The sequence below is a fragment of the Pelophylax lessonae genome, assembly GCF_965119305.1.
Source record: "Pelophylax lessonae genome assembly, chromosome: 8".
NCBI classification, from domain to species: Eukaryota; Metazoa; Chordata; class Amphibia; order Anura; family Ranidae; genus Pelophylax; species Pelophylax lessonae.
In genome coordinates, this window is record NC_138775.1 from 175,856,543 (window position 1) to 175,876,156 (window position 19,614).

Consider the following 19,614-nt stretch of genomic DNA (forward strand, 5'->3'; position numbering starts at 1 on the left):
CTCTTCTGGGGTCCCCAGTCGGCACTCCTGGCTCCACCTCTTCTGCCATTGCCCCATAGGAAGTCATTTCTTTTGAGGGCACTCATGAGAACTCCATCCTGAGCCATGCTGCCTGCGTCTATAGACACAGACAGCGTGTCTCGGCCCTGTCCCACGACCTCGTTACTGGATTTGATTGAAAGCAGCAGGAGCCAATGATTCCCACTCAGTGCCGGGACAGGGTAATCTAGAGCCCTGGGAGAACATGCCAAACTTCGCCCCCGCCCCCAAATGTATGAGTATTATGTGTCAGCAAAACTCCCCCCACAAAAACGCAGAGAACTAATCTCCATGCTTACCTCCTAAGCATAAATTCTCCCACCTCCCAAAACAAATCAGCCCCCTGCCGAAATACTCCCTCTCAGCAAAAATATTTTCCCCCCATCCCCCAAATTTCCCCAGCTCACATGCCTCCCCTCAAAAAAAGTTTACCCCCTCCTAGCACAGATCCTCTACCTCCAAAATGTCCTCTCCTAGTACACACCCCCCCCCCAGCTTTAAATCTCTCCGCCCAGCACAAATTCACACCAAATCCCCCCTCCTAGCACAAATCTTCTTCCTCCTCTCCCTTCCCAACACAATCCCCCTAAATTACCACTATTAGCACTCCCACCTCCTAGAAATTTCCCCTTCTAGAACAACACTTACCCCTTGCCGCCCCCAAAATTCCCCCTTCCAATGCAAACCCCCTCCCCTCCAAATTTTTAAGTGGCACCCCCTCACCTCACATGATACCGCAGTGCCCAGGGCAGCCTCCCCTCCTGCCCACCCCTTGTCCCAGCCTTGTTCCCACTACTATCAAGCTGCCCATTGAGGAGGGAGAGAGCAGAGACATCCACTGCTCTTAGATGCAGCGCTAGATTGAGATCGGGCTCAGGTAAGTATTAGGGGGTTCTGGAGGGGAGTCATTTGTACAGAAGATATTTAACCTTAATGCAGAGAATTAGTAAAGGTAAAAATCTTAAGGCTCTGAGAACACTTCTAACCCAAAAGCAAACTCCACTCCCCCCAGATTAACAATGCTGCTGTCCAAAGGTGTCCCTTGTGCTCCTTCATCTAGAATGTAGGTGCTCTAATACAGGAGGTGCGTTACTGGCCAGATCACCAGAGAAAACACAGAGGAAAAGCCTCAAGAAAGAAAACAAATGCAGACACTAATGATTGGCAAGCTACAATATATTTCATGTTTGGTATGGGGTTTAATACTTCTCAGTTAGGTATGCAGCTTGATGATAGATTATCGTTTTATACACATACAGTTTATTTTCAAATCCAACAGACATCTTTCATTGTAAACTGTATACCATTCATTTAGAGCACTTTGATATTCTGCAAAAGGTAAGCCACATGTATTATATATATTTGCTTGCCTGTTCTTCATTTCATGTTTCTTTCTTGTCTTTTAAGAAAAATATTACTGTAGAACAAGTATTTGTACTGCTGTCTGCTAATGTTAAAATGTTCTGTTTCAGGGGGGGTGTTTCCAAAGGATTTCTCAATCTTGCTGACAGTAAAGCCCAAGAAAGGCCTGCAGTCATTTATCCTGTCAATATACAGCGGGGAAGGAACACAGCAGATAGGAGTAGAGGTTGGCAGGTCTCCTGTCTTCCTTTATGAAGATCAGAATCGACTACCTTCACCAGATGACTACCCCATTTTTAGCACTGTCAATGTTGCAGACGGAAAGTAAGTAATGCCTTTGATCTATGACAACTAAAAGGAAATGCCTGCAGACCAAAGTAAAGCTATAAAATGCCAAATATACATTGTTCCCTTAAGGAGAAATAAAATATATGTGTAAAGCTGTCACTCTGAAAGCATAGCGTTGCATAGAGATTGATAAATAGAAGTGCAATAACATTAAAGTGAATATGAAATAAACAATATTACCAACTAAAAATGTTTATATATCAGCAAAAGTACAAAATGTAAAAATTGGGTCCATATAAAGCTGAAAAGTCCTGAATCACTGCAAAATTAGTGAAAAAAAAACACACCATCCAATGTCATCACCTTTTGAAAAGCAGCTCGCTGGATATCTTTAACCCTTTAAATTTGGAAGGTCAAAATAGACTCAAACCTAGCCGAATTGAGGTCCAGGATATGTAAATCAACAAGCAGTAAGATTTGCAGGGCATTATATATATATATATATATATATATATATATATATGGAGGTGCAAGTCCTCCCCCCTTCTGAGTCATTGCTTTTCTCAGGCCTTCACCCACCTCCAAGCACTGTATTTTGGTTCCATCCACCTTGGAGCACTGTCCTTTAGTTCCACCCCCTACCTGCTTCCCAGTTTTACACCTTATGGAAAATACAGAACAAAGTATTTTTTGATGCTACGGAATTTGTACAGAATTTGTTAACAAGCAAAGCAGTAAAATAGATTCCCTGCAGCCAGCAGCAATAGACCCCCCTCTACAGACAGTAGATCTCCCAGCAACAATATACCTCTCGCCCCAAAAAATACCTCCCCCCCAGCAAAATAGATCCACCCCAGCAACAATAGATCTCCCCAGCAGCCAGCATCAATAGACTCCTCCCTCAACAGTAGGTCCCTCCCAACAATAATAGTACCCCTGCAACAATAGACCCCACAGAGATAACAGATCCCCAGCAGCCAGCAATAGACCCTCCAGCATCTCCTAGTCATTACATACATTCAGTACTGGAGGTACCGGAACAGCGTTCCCCCACGTTCCTGCTGAAAAAAGCCCTATATATATATATATATATATATATATATATATATATATATATATACTGTGTATATATATATATATATATAAATATATATATATATATATATATATATATACCACTCCATCTGCAAGATGTATCTGCTATATATATACTCAAAAAGAATTACACAGGCTTACAATTGGTGAAATGCCAACACAAATTTATTCAATAATAAAAATCATAAAACTCACATTTTTCGACTTCTAGTTCTCTATTGCCCACCCTGTTTAATATTCAAGTCACAACATGGCTGGTTTCTATTATCTTGTTTCCTCAGAATCTCAGAATCCTTGGCCATCTTGAATGGTCAGCACAGGATTACATAACTCTCACGTGTTTATTCATCCTGGTACAGAGGAATCTTGCAAAGAGGAGTGCAAGAGGTTTTTTTGCAAAGGGGACATAGTATGCATTTTCAACATAAAATAAAATAAAAAGATTTGTCAAGAGTTTTTGATTTGAAATCAAAGTTAATTTTTAAGTTAACTTTGACTCACAGTAGTCTCATAAGCCTCATGTTTTATCAATAAATACCCAAGTTAAACATGTTCTAATAATAAATATTGTCAATTGGGGCCAGAATACCAATCAAAACAGGGCTCTGTACAGAGGGAACAGTCTCTCTGTTTCTTATCCCTGCGTTGCAGGGATAAGAAACAAAGAGATATGTTAGTAAAAACAGCACACATTACACACATTTCACATGGTTTAACACCTTGATCGCCCTACATGTAAACTCCTTCCCAGCCAGTGTCATTAGTACAGTGACAGTGTATAGTATTATCACTGATCACTGTATCACTGATCACTGTATACATGATGTCAGTGGCAGTTCCTCCCCAAGCATGTCAGATTGCTTGCCATGCTATCATAGTCCCCCCTATAAGTTGCTGATCATCATCCTTTGTAGTGTAAAAAAATATAATAATAGAAATTCCAATATACAGTATATACCATCGTTTGTAGATGCTTTAACTTTCGTGCAAACCAATCAATATACACTCATTGGGATTTTTTTAGACATATAGCAGAATACATTTTGGTCTTAATTTTTAAAGAAATTAGATTTTTCTCATTTTCTATTTGATATATATATAAATATATATATATATATATAAATAAATATATATATATATATATATATATATATATATATATATATATATATACATACATATATATATATATATATATATATATATATATATATATATATATATTTTTTTTTTTTTTTTTTTTCAAGAATGTTGGCCTTTTTTTATTTATTTAGCAAAAAAAAAAAAACAGCGGTGACCGAATCCTACCAAAAGAATGCTCTATTTGTGTGAAAAAAAACATTTCATTTGGGTGCATGATTGCACAATTACCAGTTAAAGTAGCACAGTGTTGAATAGCAAAAAATGGTCTGGTCATGAAGTGGTAAAACTTTCCAGAGCTCAAGTGGTTATAGCAAAAGATTATAAGATTATGATTGTATCCATTGGACACAGCTGATGACTGATCACTGTACTGGCCCGCTGCCAATACCATGTGATTGCTGTGACCAATCACAGCAGATCACATGACAATTATAAACAATGGATAGCTTCCTTTAATGCCTTCCATTGTATACAATTGTGTTGCTAGCTGTGATTGGTCATAATGACAGCATGGTGCAAACAGGGCCATCTGTACCATGTGATTAGCTTTGGCCAATCACAGCTCATCACAACAAAAGACACCGAATGACCCAGTTTTATTCTGTAAAAATGGTTGCTTATACCAAAGCAATCATAATATGTAAAAATAAAAATCTTGATCACTTCACCAGGGTGGTACAGTGTAGTACTACTATGGGAACACTGTATCACTTTGATCACAGTGTGTTAGTGCCGGTTCACACTAGGGCGACCTGTGAGGCGACCTGGTCGCCTCAAAGGTCGCCGCAGGTCGCCTCCCATAGGGAAGCTGCGGACTCGTTCTAATAGGAGTGACACAAGTCGCTCCGACCTAGAAAAAGGGTCCGGAGCTTCTTTGGGGCGACCCGGAGGCGACCGCCATAGACTTCAATGTTATGAAGTCCGTGGCGGCCGCTCTGAAGTAGCGTCGCTGCAATGTGAACCGGTGCTCAGAAACAAAAATCATGAAAAAAAGAAAAAATATTATTATTATTATTTTTTGCATTCTGTCACCAGTCAGTGTCCCTGATTACCACCACACCAGTTATATGATAACACTGTACTGCACTGGTGACAGTATGTAAAAAACTAAATTGTGAACATTTATTTTTTTTTCCAAATTGTGACAACAAATTACAACTTAAAAACTTGCCATGCCTCTCACTAAATACCTTGGACTCTACTTTCCAAAAAGGGGTTATTTGGGGGTATTTGTACTGTCGTGGCGTTTTCGGGCCTTAAGAAATGAGATAGGGTGTCAGTACATCAGGATTGATCAGATTTTATATATATATATATATATATATATATATAGTAGTTTGTGGACTTTAATGCTTCTTTCACATGGTCCGCATTCCGTTGTGGATCGTTCTCTGCTCAGCAGGGATCGATCCACCGATCCCAGCAGAGCAAGCGGATGACAGCTCCGTCTCCGCTCTGTGTGTGCGGAGAGGGAGGTGTCAGAGTCTCCGCTGACATCTGCTGCCCCATAGGGATGCATGAAGGATCCAATCAGATCCGCCTAAAAAATTGACAGGAGGATCTGATCGGATTGTTCGTGTGAAAGGACCCCAAAAAACTTTCCTACAGACTAAATAATAAACACTGGTTTGGATTATTTTCACCAAAGGAATGTAGTTGACTACAGTTTGACCTGAATTTATGAAGAAAGATTATTTATTTGCAACATTTTAAAACAGAAATTAAGAAACCCCCCCCCCCTTTTTTTTTAAATGTGGTCTTTTATCATTTATTGAGGAAAAATTAAATAAACCCGGTGTTGAATAAATACCACCAAAAGAAAGCTCTATATGTGTGAAAAAAAAATGATAAAAATTTCTTATAGGTACAGTGTTGCATGACCGCAAAATAGTCATTTAATTTGCGACAGCGCTGAAAGCTGAAAATTGGCCTTGGCCAGAAAGGGGTTAAAGTGCCTGGTATTGAAGTGATTAAGTAGCTAATATTTCTAAATTTCAGTGCTCAGTTGTACCACTGCTATGTTTGTGGCTTTGTATAATAAATTATTTTAGGGGGAGATTTACTAAAACTGGTGCACCTAGAATTTAGTGTAGCTGTGCATACTAACCATTAGCTCCTAGGTTTTATTGTAAAAGCTTAACTGAACAATCTGAAGTTAGAAGCTGATTGGTTACTATGTACAGCTGTACAAAGGGGGGTGAAAAGCATAAACAATCTCCCATTGCGTAGTATAACTTGCATAAGCAGAACATAAATACATAAACACATCCACTCACCTTGTGATTTCTGCCAGTGTCTGGTTAAAGCTTGTAGGAGGAGTTTTCATTCTCCTCTGATTGTCCTATGAGGCTGCAGGATCCCTGATCCTTTGTCTGGACAGTGCTGATCACATGCACTCTCCCAAGAAAAAAAAACCTCTCTAGCAATGCACACCAAACTGAGCATGTGTAGCTTGCCCCCAAGGCTCTGTTCTATTAGGAGATATTTTGGGGAATATAAAAAAAAAAGAGGATCAGAGAAGACAGGGAATCAAACAGCCTTTTTACACAATGCAGAGGATTAACCCCTTAGGTGAGTATAACCAGCATGCTTTACTGCATATACACATTGATTTTACTGTTGTGGGTTTAGTAACACTTTAAGGCAGATTTATGTTATAAAGTTGGTTCGGTTTGTGCTTCCCATTAAGTGGCCAGTTACAGATCTGTATTTGCTTTTGTAGGTGGCACCGGATTGCAATCAGCGTGGAAAAGAAGACGATCACAATGATTGTGGACTGCAAAAAAAAGATATCTAAACCCTTACCAAGAAGTGACCATCCTGTGGTGGATACCAATGGCATTGCTGTATTTGGGACTCGCATCCTGGAAGAGGAAGTGTTTCAGGTCTGAAACTTAACACCTTCTATTTGAAATAGAAATTTACAACATTTTTTTTTTTTATTATTATTTATTACATTTATTACATACAGTATGATACTGAGATTCAAATATCCTGATATTATACATTTCATGTGACAACAAGAGGCTGATTTTCTTGGAAACAAAAAGAAAAAGAGGCTGGTTATTGGTTCAACCTTTACCTTTTCTTTCATGATGTTCTGATGTAATATTGCCATGTTCCCAGATTTATATGTTAGAGCACTTCATGTTGTGTGAGGTTTGCACCTGAGTTTGCTACCAGCTTCACTGATTGACTAATCACCTTTGTTGTCCTAGTAAAGTTCTTTCTTAATACAGTATACTTTGAGAAATGACTGAGAAGATATGGAGTAGAGCCATCCTAGGGTCCCTCTTTGAAACATGTACTGTATGTCTTATAAGGGCTAGTTGGTCAGGTTGATCTGGTGGTTTGGTCAGATCCACACTTGCATGACCTCTGCCAAATAACATAAAGAGCTAAGAGTCATACAAGTACCCAGGACTGTTCAGATCTGTATTTAGACATCCTCCTGCCCTAGACACATCTGAATAATTACCAGATCTGTATTTACTATAATGGTACTCACCCACCAGTGCATGGGAAGTAGGGTGAGAAGGGGCAGCACCAAGCCACCTCTGAGCTTTTCTAGCTAAATTCAGGAAGAAAACTGTTGGTTTGAGGTAATCTAAAGGGTGTAGAGAGGAGTCACAAGGCTCATTATAGTTCAGGAAACATGAGACCACCACTTCTTTTACTTTTTTTGGTGGTCTGGCCCTAGGCACCAGCCTACAGGTACAATTATGGTAGATACAATCCTAAAATATCAATAAAAAACGTTGGTTGTCTGCTGCTTGGAAAGTGAGTGCAGCCAGATATGAAGTAAAAAGTCCAACCATAAATTCACTTATGTTTTATAATGACCTATTGAAGACCCAATATTAGTATACTTTAGCAAAGGTTCAGTGATCAGTGTATGGAAAATTCTACTGTCTTTAATGGCTTTTTAAGCCAGCATGCATTAGCATAGCGTGGGAATCAGTTCAATAAGAGCACAATCTACGACTGTAAATAGAAAATTATATTTATGTTTTATGTACTGTATTTTCTGGCGTATAAGACTACTTTTGAACCTCAAAAAAATCCCCCAAAAAAGGGGGGTCGTCTTATACGTCGAGTATAATATCTCTAAGGTAACTTAAGTATAAGTATTACCGGTAGATGAAAATTAGGGGGGTCGTCTAATACGCCCAGTCGTCTTATACGCCGGAAAATATACGGTAGTGTACCTTAGTTTCCACAAAAAAAAAAAGAAAGAAAAAAAAACAAAAAAAAAAAACATTTATAGTTCAATTTTACCTGCAGTAATAAAGACTAATTGTTTGTCCATGGAATCAATTTACCGGAATGGTAACTACAGCACAGCAAAGGATAACGTATTAAAACTGACACTTACATGTGTTTGCACCTGCTCTTCCACTTGCTGTGAACTATTCTACTCTCTGCGTGTATGCTTGTTGGTGGTCCGTGCTCTGACACTTTTCCTTATCTTTTTTTAGCATGGGAAAGTTAGCAAATCCTCCTGTTTTATTCTTCTCATACATTCTGTGCTGACAATACAGACTAAGTTTTTGTTGTTTGATTATTCCCAAGTAGTTTGATTTTGGTGAAATATGCTATGTAGTCTCCGCTGGGCTTGAAATGTCAGTCCTCTGTAGGTATATGCTACAGGACTGCCTGGTCATATTTGTCTACTGGAAACAAATTGTCCAATTCCTGCATGATTTAACCTAGGTTCACACTGATGTGGTGCAAGTTGAATCCGCTTTGCAGTGCAATTTGACCAGTGTAAGTTGATGCGGTTCAGAGGCTCTAAACTTGCACAGTACACTTTTCCAAATCACATCGGAATCTCACTGCATATACGTGAATGGCCTCCAAAGAAAGTCATGGTATTCAGCTGTCATGCAATTCCATGTGTAATGGTTTAATGGACTCCCTGGTGCCCCTAATAGATGCGTTTGGAGATCTGACCCCTGTTAGATATGCCTTTTTGTTTCTTCAGGAAACACTATTTGTAGCCTGTAAACTTATAGCTAAGATATGCTAAGTAGTTGAATAATTGTGAAAGAAAATGAAAAAGGAAGAGGGTTTTCATTGGTTAGAAATGTGGTCAGGTATGTATTCCTAGGGTTATACAAAGACAGTTTAAGAACCTCAATAAAAACTACTAAAGGTTCTGTAATCAGCAACGCCTTAATAAGATTGTTATATCATAGTTATTGTGTTGATTCAAACTGTAAACTTGTCAAATAAGAACGCAGTGGTAGTAATTGAAGTGTTTCTAAAGGCAGAATGTTTTTTACCTTAATGCATTACCTTCTGGGAGCAGCCCCCCCCCATTTATACTTACATGAGCTACATCTCGATCCAGGGATGTGCATGAGAGCAGCGGCTCTCCAGCGTCCCTTTCTCCTCATTACAAATAAGTGGCCACTGCCCTCACCTATAACTGGCCTTTGCAGCAAGGAGCACATGGAAGGGCAACACATGCAAGACAAAACCAATTCCCAGCTCAACTTACCAACCAGCCTGCAACCAACTGAATTATCCTTACAGTATGCATTAAAAACAGAGGTTTTGTTTGCACACATTTCTAAATACATGCAAAGCTGTGAAGCTGCTTCAAGGCACCCCAGTATTATCTGCAGTTCCAACTCTAAATTTTGAGAGCCTCCACAATGAAAGAACATGCATTATAATGGATAGATGAGGGCAGTGGCCATTTGTTTGTACTGTTGAAATATTGGTGAGGGGTCGCACTGGACACCTTTGATGTCATAGTACTATGTGCTGGGTGTCCAGTGCACCCCTGTGCCTTTAAGGAGGGGTAGGCTCCCTCCAGGCTCACCTGTCATCTGCCTATCTGTTATAATGCATGTGTTTCCATTGTGGAGGCTCTCAAAATTTAGAGTTAGGACTGTGGATAATACAGGAGTGCCTTGAAGGGGCTCCACAGCTTATGCATGTATTTGCAAATGTGTGCACACTAAACCCCTGTTTTTAGTGCATAATGTTAAAAAGGATAATTTGGTTGGTTGCAGGCTGGTTGGTAAGTTGAGCTGGGAATTTCTTTGGTTCTGTCCCTCATTGGCTTACACAGCAGAGAGTGTCATTGGCTCTTGGTGCTGTCAATCACAGCCAGTGAACCAATGAGGAGGGAGGGGGCGGGGCCAACACATGCTCCATATGTGAATGGACAATGTCCATTCACAGAAGCATGGCTCAGGAGCAAGCCTGCTCAAGTGCCCCCATGGTAAGCGACTTGCTATTGGGGGCACTTGGCAGGGGGGAGGAGCCAGGACCACTGTGGGGACCCAAAAAGAAGAGGATCAGGGCTGCTTTGTGCAAAACCATTGCACAGAGCAGGTAAGTATGACATGTTTGTTATTAAACAAAAAAAATCTAACCTTTAGACCCACTTTAAGTGGATCCTGATGTACCAAAAAGTTGTAAACTGACATTGCTGTACTATCTTTTGGAAAATGCTAGTTGCCTGGCTGTTATGGTAATGTTTTTTTTTTAAATTACTGAACCTAAACAAGTATGCAGATAAGACATTCTGACTTTCACTAGTTGAATGCTTATTCCAGGTCAGTGGGTTGAAAAGTATTGAGACCAGAAGAAACCAGCCAAATAGCATTTTTAAAAGAGGTTAGCATATTTTCCTCTGTAGAAGTTGCTTTTAAAGTATAACTATGGCCAGGCTATGAACATTGAAATTTTTACAAGTAGTAAATGAGCTTTTAAAAAGTCCTCCTGACCTTTTTAGCGATGAGAGTTTTCCATCCTCAAAATATAGCACTATCAAAGTCCTTGTCTAAGCTAGATCAGCTCACTCTGCTCCTTCCTCCCAGCAGTGACTTGGCAGCCTTCCAGCCTGATAATCTGTAAAGAAAACACAGAGAATGTGCACTCGAAAAGGGGGGAAGAGTGCTAAGGCTTCAGACTTTGATGAGTTAAGTGTTTCTTTTTTGGGAATGATGATGAACTGAATCTCTTGGGGACTCCCAAGTCACCAGAAATAGTGTCCCCATTAGAAGATTTCCCCTATATTACTTGCCTGGGGACAACTCAAAATTGTGGACTTTCTTTACTTTCACTTTTAGTGATAATGCTAAACAGGAAAAATAAAGAGAGTACATCTCCTTAACGTGGGCACAGACAAAATAGAGCAGTGCCCAGGGGTTAGTATTAGGTACAGCAATGTACAGCAAAAAGCAGAACAGAAGACAGGGTGTCAGCAGGTCCAAGGACAGGGTGTCAGCAGGACAGAGGACAGGTCATCAGCAGGGCAAGGAACAGGGCATCAGAAGAGCAAAGCACAGCGGGGTCAGTAGGGCATGGTACAAGGGGCTCAGGAGCACAAGGTACAGGGGGCTCAGGAGGCCACACTACATAGGAGTTGAGAAGGGCACAGTACAGGTGGGCTCAGGAGGATGCGCTAAAGAGAGGTTTAGGAGGACATGGTACAGGGGAATTTAGGAAGGCATTGAACAGGAGGGCCCAGGAGGGCACATTTCAGGGTTCAGAAGGGAACACCACATAGGGGCTCAAGGGGTATGGTACAGAGGGGCTTAGGAGGGCACTGTACAGGTTGACTCAGCAGGACACAATACAGGGAGACTCAGGAGGGCACATCACAAGGGGGCTGAAGAGAGCACAGTAAAGGTGAGCTCAGGAGGGCATGCTAAAGTGGAGTTTAGTAGGGCATGGTACAGGGGGGTTCAGGAGGGCACAGAACAGGGGGACACAGGAGGGCATGGTACAGAGGAGCTTTGAAAGGCACCATACAGGGGGATCCAGGAGGGCACAATACAGGGGGCTCAGAAAGGGCACACCACATGGGGACTCAGAAGGGTGCGATACATGGGGGCTCAAGAGGTCACATCTCATGGGGACTCAGGAGGACACTGTACAGGGGGCTCAGGAGGGCACAGTACAGGGAGGATTAGGGGGGTATTGTACAGTGAGGCTCAGGAGGGCACACCACAGAGGGAGCTTAGGAGGTAAAAAAAACAGTTTCCTGATGCAGGGCCGGCGCAGGAAAGCTGCTGTGGCTGATCTTCTTGTTCTGGTGGTTTGATCCCCACTGGCCCTCCTCTCTTGTCTATTCTACATGATGTCATCCACAAGCATCTTGAATGAACTAGAAAGGAGGGCTAGTGGGGGTCAGCACAGTGCACTCTAGGGATTGGCTCAGGCGCGTTCGGACAAGAGCCACCCCAGCTATCCCACCTGTAAGCTATTAACACGGACAGTGAAACATAGGCAACAGAGGCATTCCTCGCCCCACAACATGCCTCTCGCTGATGATTGGATACAATCGGATTTGACGGCTTCCCAGCCTCAAAACTCAGGCAGCCAATATGCCTGTGCTCATTTCTTCCATGCATAGCTCTGCTACTCTGGAGGACAAGCACTTACGGGTTGAAAAGGCAGGGACTCAAATACAATCTACCTGTCACCTGCCCATGGTCAATCAGTAGATCACAACCAAGGGGTTGCTGACCTCATATATAGATGGAGTGAGTGGAGATAGAGTTTAGTGTAAATTGTCCCCTCGTGAATTCCATCAATGTCTCAGATGTAGCAGCTGTCTTATTGGATGCTGCAACCTCTGGTGACCTTTTGTAGCCATCTAGGGTCAGACAACCTTTCCAAAATAAGGGTCCCATCGTCATTTTGTCATGTTTCTGATGAGTGAACGGTAGGGAGAGAAATCTGATTGTGAGAGACAGTGAATAGCTCAGGGTCAGGTTCCTGGGGAGGTGGGATAGTTTATGGAAGGCTCTATCTTCATTATATACACTCTGGTGAGTGGTCCAGAGCTTTCTACTCGCACCCGGAAGGAACCCTACCCTTGCTAACAGAAGCTGTCTTCTGGTAACATATATCGTAAATGCTGGGTAACTGTACATGCTCTGAACTGTTTATGTCAGTGCTGAAGATCAGTTTATTTGTGGATTACTGTGCAAGAATTTTCAAAAGACATTGGAGCTATATACATTGTCTGCGAGTACTTCCTCCCTAATACAAGGTACCCAACTTAGGCCCCTCCCACACACAGAATGACTACAATCAGATCTATCCTATATTACAGATACCAGACCAGTATTACAGATGGTATTTAATATGGACATGTGTTTTAGTTTTTTCTTCTGTTGGGTTTATCAATGTCTTCTCAGAAGGAAACTCTGTACCTTAGTGATGCGCACCGCTAAGCTTGGTTGTATTTTGTATGCAAGCATCATCATTGTTTTGAACTAAGCAGATTTATTTTTTCTATCCTCTGCTCATTACTTATAGAAATAAATAGACTTTGCTCTTCAGTCACTTGGCGGAAACAATTTTATAAACTTGGCCTCTTTGAAATTAGGAGCATTTCAAGCAGAGACGTTACAGTGTAAATATTTATGACTGGATGTAGTTTATAAATGTTACCCTCTCAAGTAAGGATTTAATAATTTCTTATGCTGTACATTGTAAATGTTCATCTTTCTCTAGTGAAGGGATTTTGACTGAGTAGATGTGCAATCCTGTGTTTAAAAGGCTATGAATCATTTTAGAACATGTTTCCCGTAAAATGAAATATTAATTATTAATACTGCACATTAAAATTCCTGTTATTCTAATTACAAAGCCAATCAGATGACTAGAAATATATATGTTTTTTGCATCTTGATTGTAGGCTATCGAACCAGTTGCCGACCATGCACTGTAGCTTTACTGGTAGAGTGGGGGCTGGCTGCGCAAAATCACAAATATATACGTGATTCTGCTCATCCGGGTAGGGGGCGCACGCACGCTGTATACAGAAGAATAAAAAATGATACTCACCTAGATGGCTTCAGCACCGATCCCAGCTGTAGCTGTCCCCCCCGTCTCTACCCCGGGGAACTGAGTGATCAAACACACAACATTTTCTACCTCTGTTCTGAGCAGAGAACCATGACTGGCAGGCATTGGATACAACAATGGTCGGAGGGAGAGAAAAATATCCCCTACAGAAAAAGGAAAGAAAAGCAGGACTTTAAAGGATGTGGGGTTGTCACTAAGGTGAGCACATGCATCATTTTCATATAAAATAAGATTTTATTGTACAAACATAGTTAAAACATAGTTAAAAACCTCCAGTTGGGTATAAGAGCATGCATACAAACATTAGCACAACGACTTGAATAGTTGTACATTTCCAATCATTACATTGATTTGATTCATTGATACAGTAAGGTCCAATGCGTTTTGCAGAACAATTTCTCTGCTTCTTTAGGGAACTCTAATGTATATCTAAATCATTATGAGATTTGAAACAAAGAAAAAATATTATACACTCAACAATTTATTATGATTCCAAATATTCATCGTACATATGAATATGCTCACCAACTTCACCACAGTACAACTGTTTAGACCTCCAGATGTATGCAGCCAAACCAGGGATGTAAGGGGACCATTTGGCCTCTGGTAAGAAACCAGGGCCAAATTGTGCATGTGCTCACCTTAGTGACAACCCCATATACATTAAAGTCTTGCTTTTCTTTGTAGGGGATGTTTTTCTCCTCATCCGACTATTGTTGTATTACTTATTGATGATGTGGATATGGGAAGTTGTCCCTAGAACTGGTCTAATATATAAATACAGATGTCAGGCACCGGATCTCTGCTCTGCCACTCCAGCACCAGTGTTAATTTTGGCAGCACATTTCAATTTAGTTTTAGTCTTAGTCTTAGGACTAAAATGGCATTTTAGTTTTAGTCCCATTTTAGTCTTCTGCAAGTGTTTTAGTTTTAGTCGTATTTAGTCGACTAAAACTCCAGTACATTTTAGTCGACTAAAACTCCAGTACATTTTAGTCGACTAAAACTCCAGTACATTTTAGTCGACTAAAACTCCAGTACATTTTAGTCGACTAAAACTCCAGTACATTTTAGTCATCTATAATCGAATGGGTGTAGTTCAATTGTAATTTTTAATGCATTATTTAAGCATTTCTCTACAATTTCCAAACTCATTATATACTACTCCTGATCCTGGAGTGAAAAATCAAATATTTTATTATTTATGGTATTTAATGTGCTAATTTTACAGGCTCTGGATGGAATTGTGTTGCCGATTTAGAAATGGCCAGCAGAGGAGTGTTAATTTTGATGATGTCAATTTTCAATTTAGTTTTAGTTATAGTCTTATGACTAAAATGCCATTTTAGTTTTAGTCGTATTTTAGTCATCTGAATTGTTTTAGTTTTAGTCGTATTTTAGTCGACTAAAATTGTGTTAATTTAGTCAACGAAAACATTTTAGTCATTTTAGTCTACGAAATTAACACTGTCCAGCACTCACTGAAGTGCTGGGCTGGGGGGAGGGGGGGGGGGGGCAGGTGATGCTGGCTCAGGCTCTCAGTGGCATGCTGGTAGGCTGATCCAGCTGTCTGTCCAGACATCTTGGTGGATCTTTCCCGAGCATGGACCAGCTGAGTGATGACAAAAATGGGTCACAAGAGTGGAGAACAAATTGCACTCCTGTGATCCATAGGAGAAGTATAGCCAAAATAGCTTTGGCTTTGCTTTTCCTTAACAACTGTCACTGATTTGAGTCACTGATTTGAGTCACTGATTTGGAACAAGCTTGTATATATGCAGCATTCCAACTCTACATTGATCGCATACTTGTTGAAGGTCAGTTGCTCAATAAAGTGTATATATAGTCAAACATTTTTATAGCTTTGTATAGAGTGGGGAGGAGTTAAAATATCTGTCATTTTTTTTTAGCTTTCTGTGTGTCATTGGGCAGATTTACCTTTACTTCCTGTACTGGAGACACAACTAATCATAGAGAATTTCTTCAAAGTATAGGAAAATCCCCTTTCAGAGAGTTGTTCCCGTTGAAAGATTTACTCTCACCACTTGTTCAGATGTAAAATTTTGGTCTCAAGGACAATAGTCATCAGGACAAACAGAGGAGGCTAATCAACCCAGATGGTGCTAAAAGCATAGAGGTTTTAATCCCTCCCTACTGGAAAAGCCTAAAAAATAAATAAATAAAAAATAAAAAAATGGTTTAGCTATGCGTAGACTTTACCGATAACTTCCTAAACCCAAACCAGCAATGACAGCTCACTGATAAAAAAGTGTATATGTTCCTTTGTTTTTTTAGTGATGCGCTGCCTAAAAATGTGTTGCTTGAAGCTGCTGATCTGTCTTATATGAAGGAACTGGAAATGTGTTAAATGGAAGATGCTTGTGTTGAAAATGTTTTCAGTCTGCTTTGGATTTTACAATAAGAAATGTTCAAATGTTTATCTTTCCTCTTTTGTAAGTGATTTAACTTAAAGTGGAGCTTTGGGCAATATCCACACAGTGGTTTTCTGTCTTTGGAAAGTGCTGAAAGATGTCTGTCAGCTCCTTGGCTTGAATCGAGTGTAAAGATGTGGGCTGTGTGTTTATTCTCCCTCCTTATATTTCGCAGTGGCACAATTCTGGAAGTATTCCACGATAAAGGCAACATTTCACATGTCTGCATTCAGGGATCTTAGGAAGACTCTTTTAAAACAACATAAGCTGACTTAAAGGACCAGTATACCTGAACAAAACCTACTTTTATGATAAAAAAAAAGATAATTTTAATAACATTCACATATGTTTCTAAAAGCTGTCAGCAGTTAAAAGAAGAAAAAAAGATTTGTAAAAAGTTTGCCTATTAATCATGTGAATACCAGCATAGGAGGTTTCCTAGTATTTGCAGCTATTGCCATTTCCATGTATCACTATATAACAAATGGTTGGTGTATAGGTCATCTAGTCATCACTTAGTATGCATGTCTGCTCAAATTTTGTGCAAGCAGCTATAATATTCTGTAATGACTTCCAGTCCATGTTTTAAATCCCTGTGTATATATAAAAAGCATGAGATATCCGGCATAGTAACAAAAAGATTTGACACAGAATTATTTTAATGGCTTCCATTGCACAATGGAAGCCTGACTGTTTCCTATTTAAAGGAACTGTAACTCATTTGGAACCAAATCCCTTCGTCCCTCTTTCCTCCTCAGTTGTCCCTCTTTTTTGGTCTGATGTATGCTGTAAAGACCTCTATAAAACAAAAATCACTATTTAACTATCCAAAGTGATTAATAATATAATAAATATTAATAAAATAAAGCCTGGCTCAGGATCAAACCCATAAATCTGCCCCCATAGCAAGCCGCTTGCTATGCTAGCAGACACAGAAGAGGAGGATAAAAGATCTTTGGCGATAGACACTAGAAGAGGAGGTTCAGGGCTGCTCTGTGCAATAACATTGCACAGAGCAGGTAAGTATGTTTATTATTTTAAAGCAATTTGCCTATAATTCTTCCTGGTCTGCTCTACTGGGGACATAACAGGAATGTGCTTTTTAATTGCATACTTTGTGCCAAAAGAAGACCCTTTTTCTTTTCAGAAAGTTGGAAGCTGTGTTCTATTGTGCTGGGACAAGAAGAAGGGATAGTGCAGTAACCTCATCTCCCCCTTTTTTATGCTGTGGCCAGGACACATGTGCTACTGTTTATACTGTTGGGGTTGCCAGCAAGCAATGTATTCCAGCCTAAAGAATGATTTAGTGTGTATCGCTTTCAATTTGAAGCAGTACCAGTAGTGCACACAGTACTGCTAAATGTCATGAATTTTAAGATTTTTGGTGCAATATTTATCTCAAGGAACTGTGGGCCTTTCTATAAAATTTCAAGCCTGCACTTGTTGAAATCACAAACTTTGTAAAGCCTGGTACACACTAATCGTTTTAAAATAGAAAAATAGAAAAAAAAAGTCAGCTCAAGTCAGAACTTCTGTACTGATACTCCAATGTTAGTACAGTGATCTCCCCTACTATTCTATTGTGTTCTGACAGGGGGACAGTACTCCATTGGCTGAGAGCACTGATCGAGAGCCAATCGGCAGACCTTTTGTGGTCATGCCCCTTTGATAGAAGCCGTCCAAACAGCCAGTTAGATCAGCTACAGTACACATGGGTCAAATGTCACCCATGTCGATGCCGCCCAACATTTGGCCCGTGTGTGCTAGGCTTAAAAAGGAACTGCAGTCTGCTCACATAATTTGTAATAAAAACATCTTTGCCATTCTGAAGCTTCCCTCCAACAACTTTGCATATTATTTTATATATACTGTGATTCTGTACTTGCCAAATATGCTGAAGAAGTCTTCTCCACCAAGCCTGGCTGAAGCCATTTTAACTGTGGGCAGCTGAAGCTGCTGCCTGTTCACTTCCTGGATTTGCACAGACCCACAGAGGCACACAGACACACACACACACACACACATATATATATATATATACATATATATATATATATATATATATATATATACACACACACACACACACACACATATATACAGACAGACACACTCACACAACTGCTTGCCTGCACATTTCTCCTCTTGATGAATAATCATGGTTCTCTGCAGTATAATGTTATCTCTGCCCTCATCCAGCCCCCTCCAGCTCTGCAGCTCCTATTGGCCCTGTAATGACTCACCCCTCCCTCCCTTGCTGGCAAACTCTCACGAGAGTTGGAGAGAGAGCTGTGCATGATGTCATTAGCCTAGGCTTTTTTTCCAGACAAGAAAGAGGAAGTGGGCTGTATAAGGTATTTACTGGCAGGAAAAAAATGTTTTACTATCCAAAGTTAAAACAACAAGGGCTGAGCATTTAATAGATGGAAAGCTGAAAAAATGACTGTAGAGCCACTTTAAGGCTCCATGCAAACTGTAAGCTAAAAAAAATGCCAGAAAAACGCTGGATGAAAAATGCTCATAATAGCATTTTTGTGCCAGATTTTAGCAGCAGCTATCAGTACGTAGTTAGGAGCGGTTAGGAGCATTCATCTTTTTTTCTGCTGGCAAATTGCTCTCAAAATGCAAAAGGTTGTTTTTTTCTACTCCTAGAAGCTGAAGCTTCAATAACCTTTCTAGACTATAATAGTGTACATGGATACATAGCTCAAAAGCTGCTGCTAGTGTGCATGGAACCTAAAATTGGTTGCCTGCAGTGATTTCCAATGGGATTGCTAGTTAACCACATACAGGAAAAACACCCACAAAATAATTCCCTATATCTTCTACGACTTCCTTTTTATAAAAACAAGTCTTTAACATAATGTTAAATTCAAATTTTTATCCTTCTTCTGATTTGTATGTCTTTGTGAAATAGCAGCAAAAGTCTCCCTGCCAAAGTATTACTGCGACTGGAAGCTGCCATCACAGTTTGCATCTAGTGCACCACCTGCTGCTGAAGCCTGATATTACTTTGTGTCTGTACAGATACAGCCGCTTTATCCAAATGGTCTGCCAAACAATAGTATGATGGGAATTAACTAACTAGAGGTTATAAAAAGTAATGACATAACTCAGTGAAGTCCATCATAAAATATACTGTATATACAGTATATTTATTTAGCTCCACACACACTATTGCCAATTTGTAAAATAGATAGATAGATAGATAGATAGATTAGATAGATAGATAGATAGATAGATAGATAGATAGATAGATAGATAGATAGATAGATAGATAGATAGATAGATAGATAGATAGATAGATAGATAGATAGATAGATAGATAGATAGATAGATAGATAGATAGATAGATAGATAGATAGATAGATAGATAGATAGATAGATAGATAGATATTTTATAATATCTAGTATC

General features: G+C 39.9%; 1 protein-coding gene across 1 annotated transcript in view; it reads left to right on the forward strand.

The window, feature by feature from the left end:
- Window positions 1-19,614, forward strand: part of COL11A1 (collagen type XI alpha 1 chain) — a 289,607-nt gene that overhangs the window by 77,881 nt on the left and 192,112 nt on the right. The window contains exons 3-4 of the mRNA XM_082266549.1: window positions 1,512-1,725; window positions 6,650-6,812. Coding sequence (XP_082122675.1) covers window positions 1,512-1,725; window positions 6,650-6,812 — 377 coding nt within the window. The remainder of the gene's footprint in view (window positions 1-1,511; window positions 1,726-6,649; window positions 6,813-19,614) is intronic.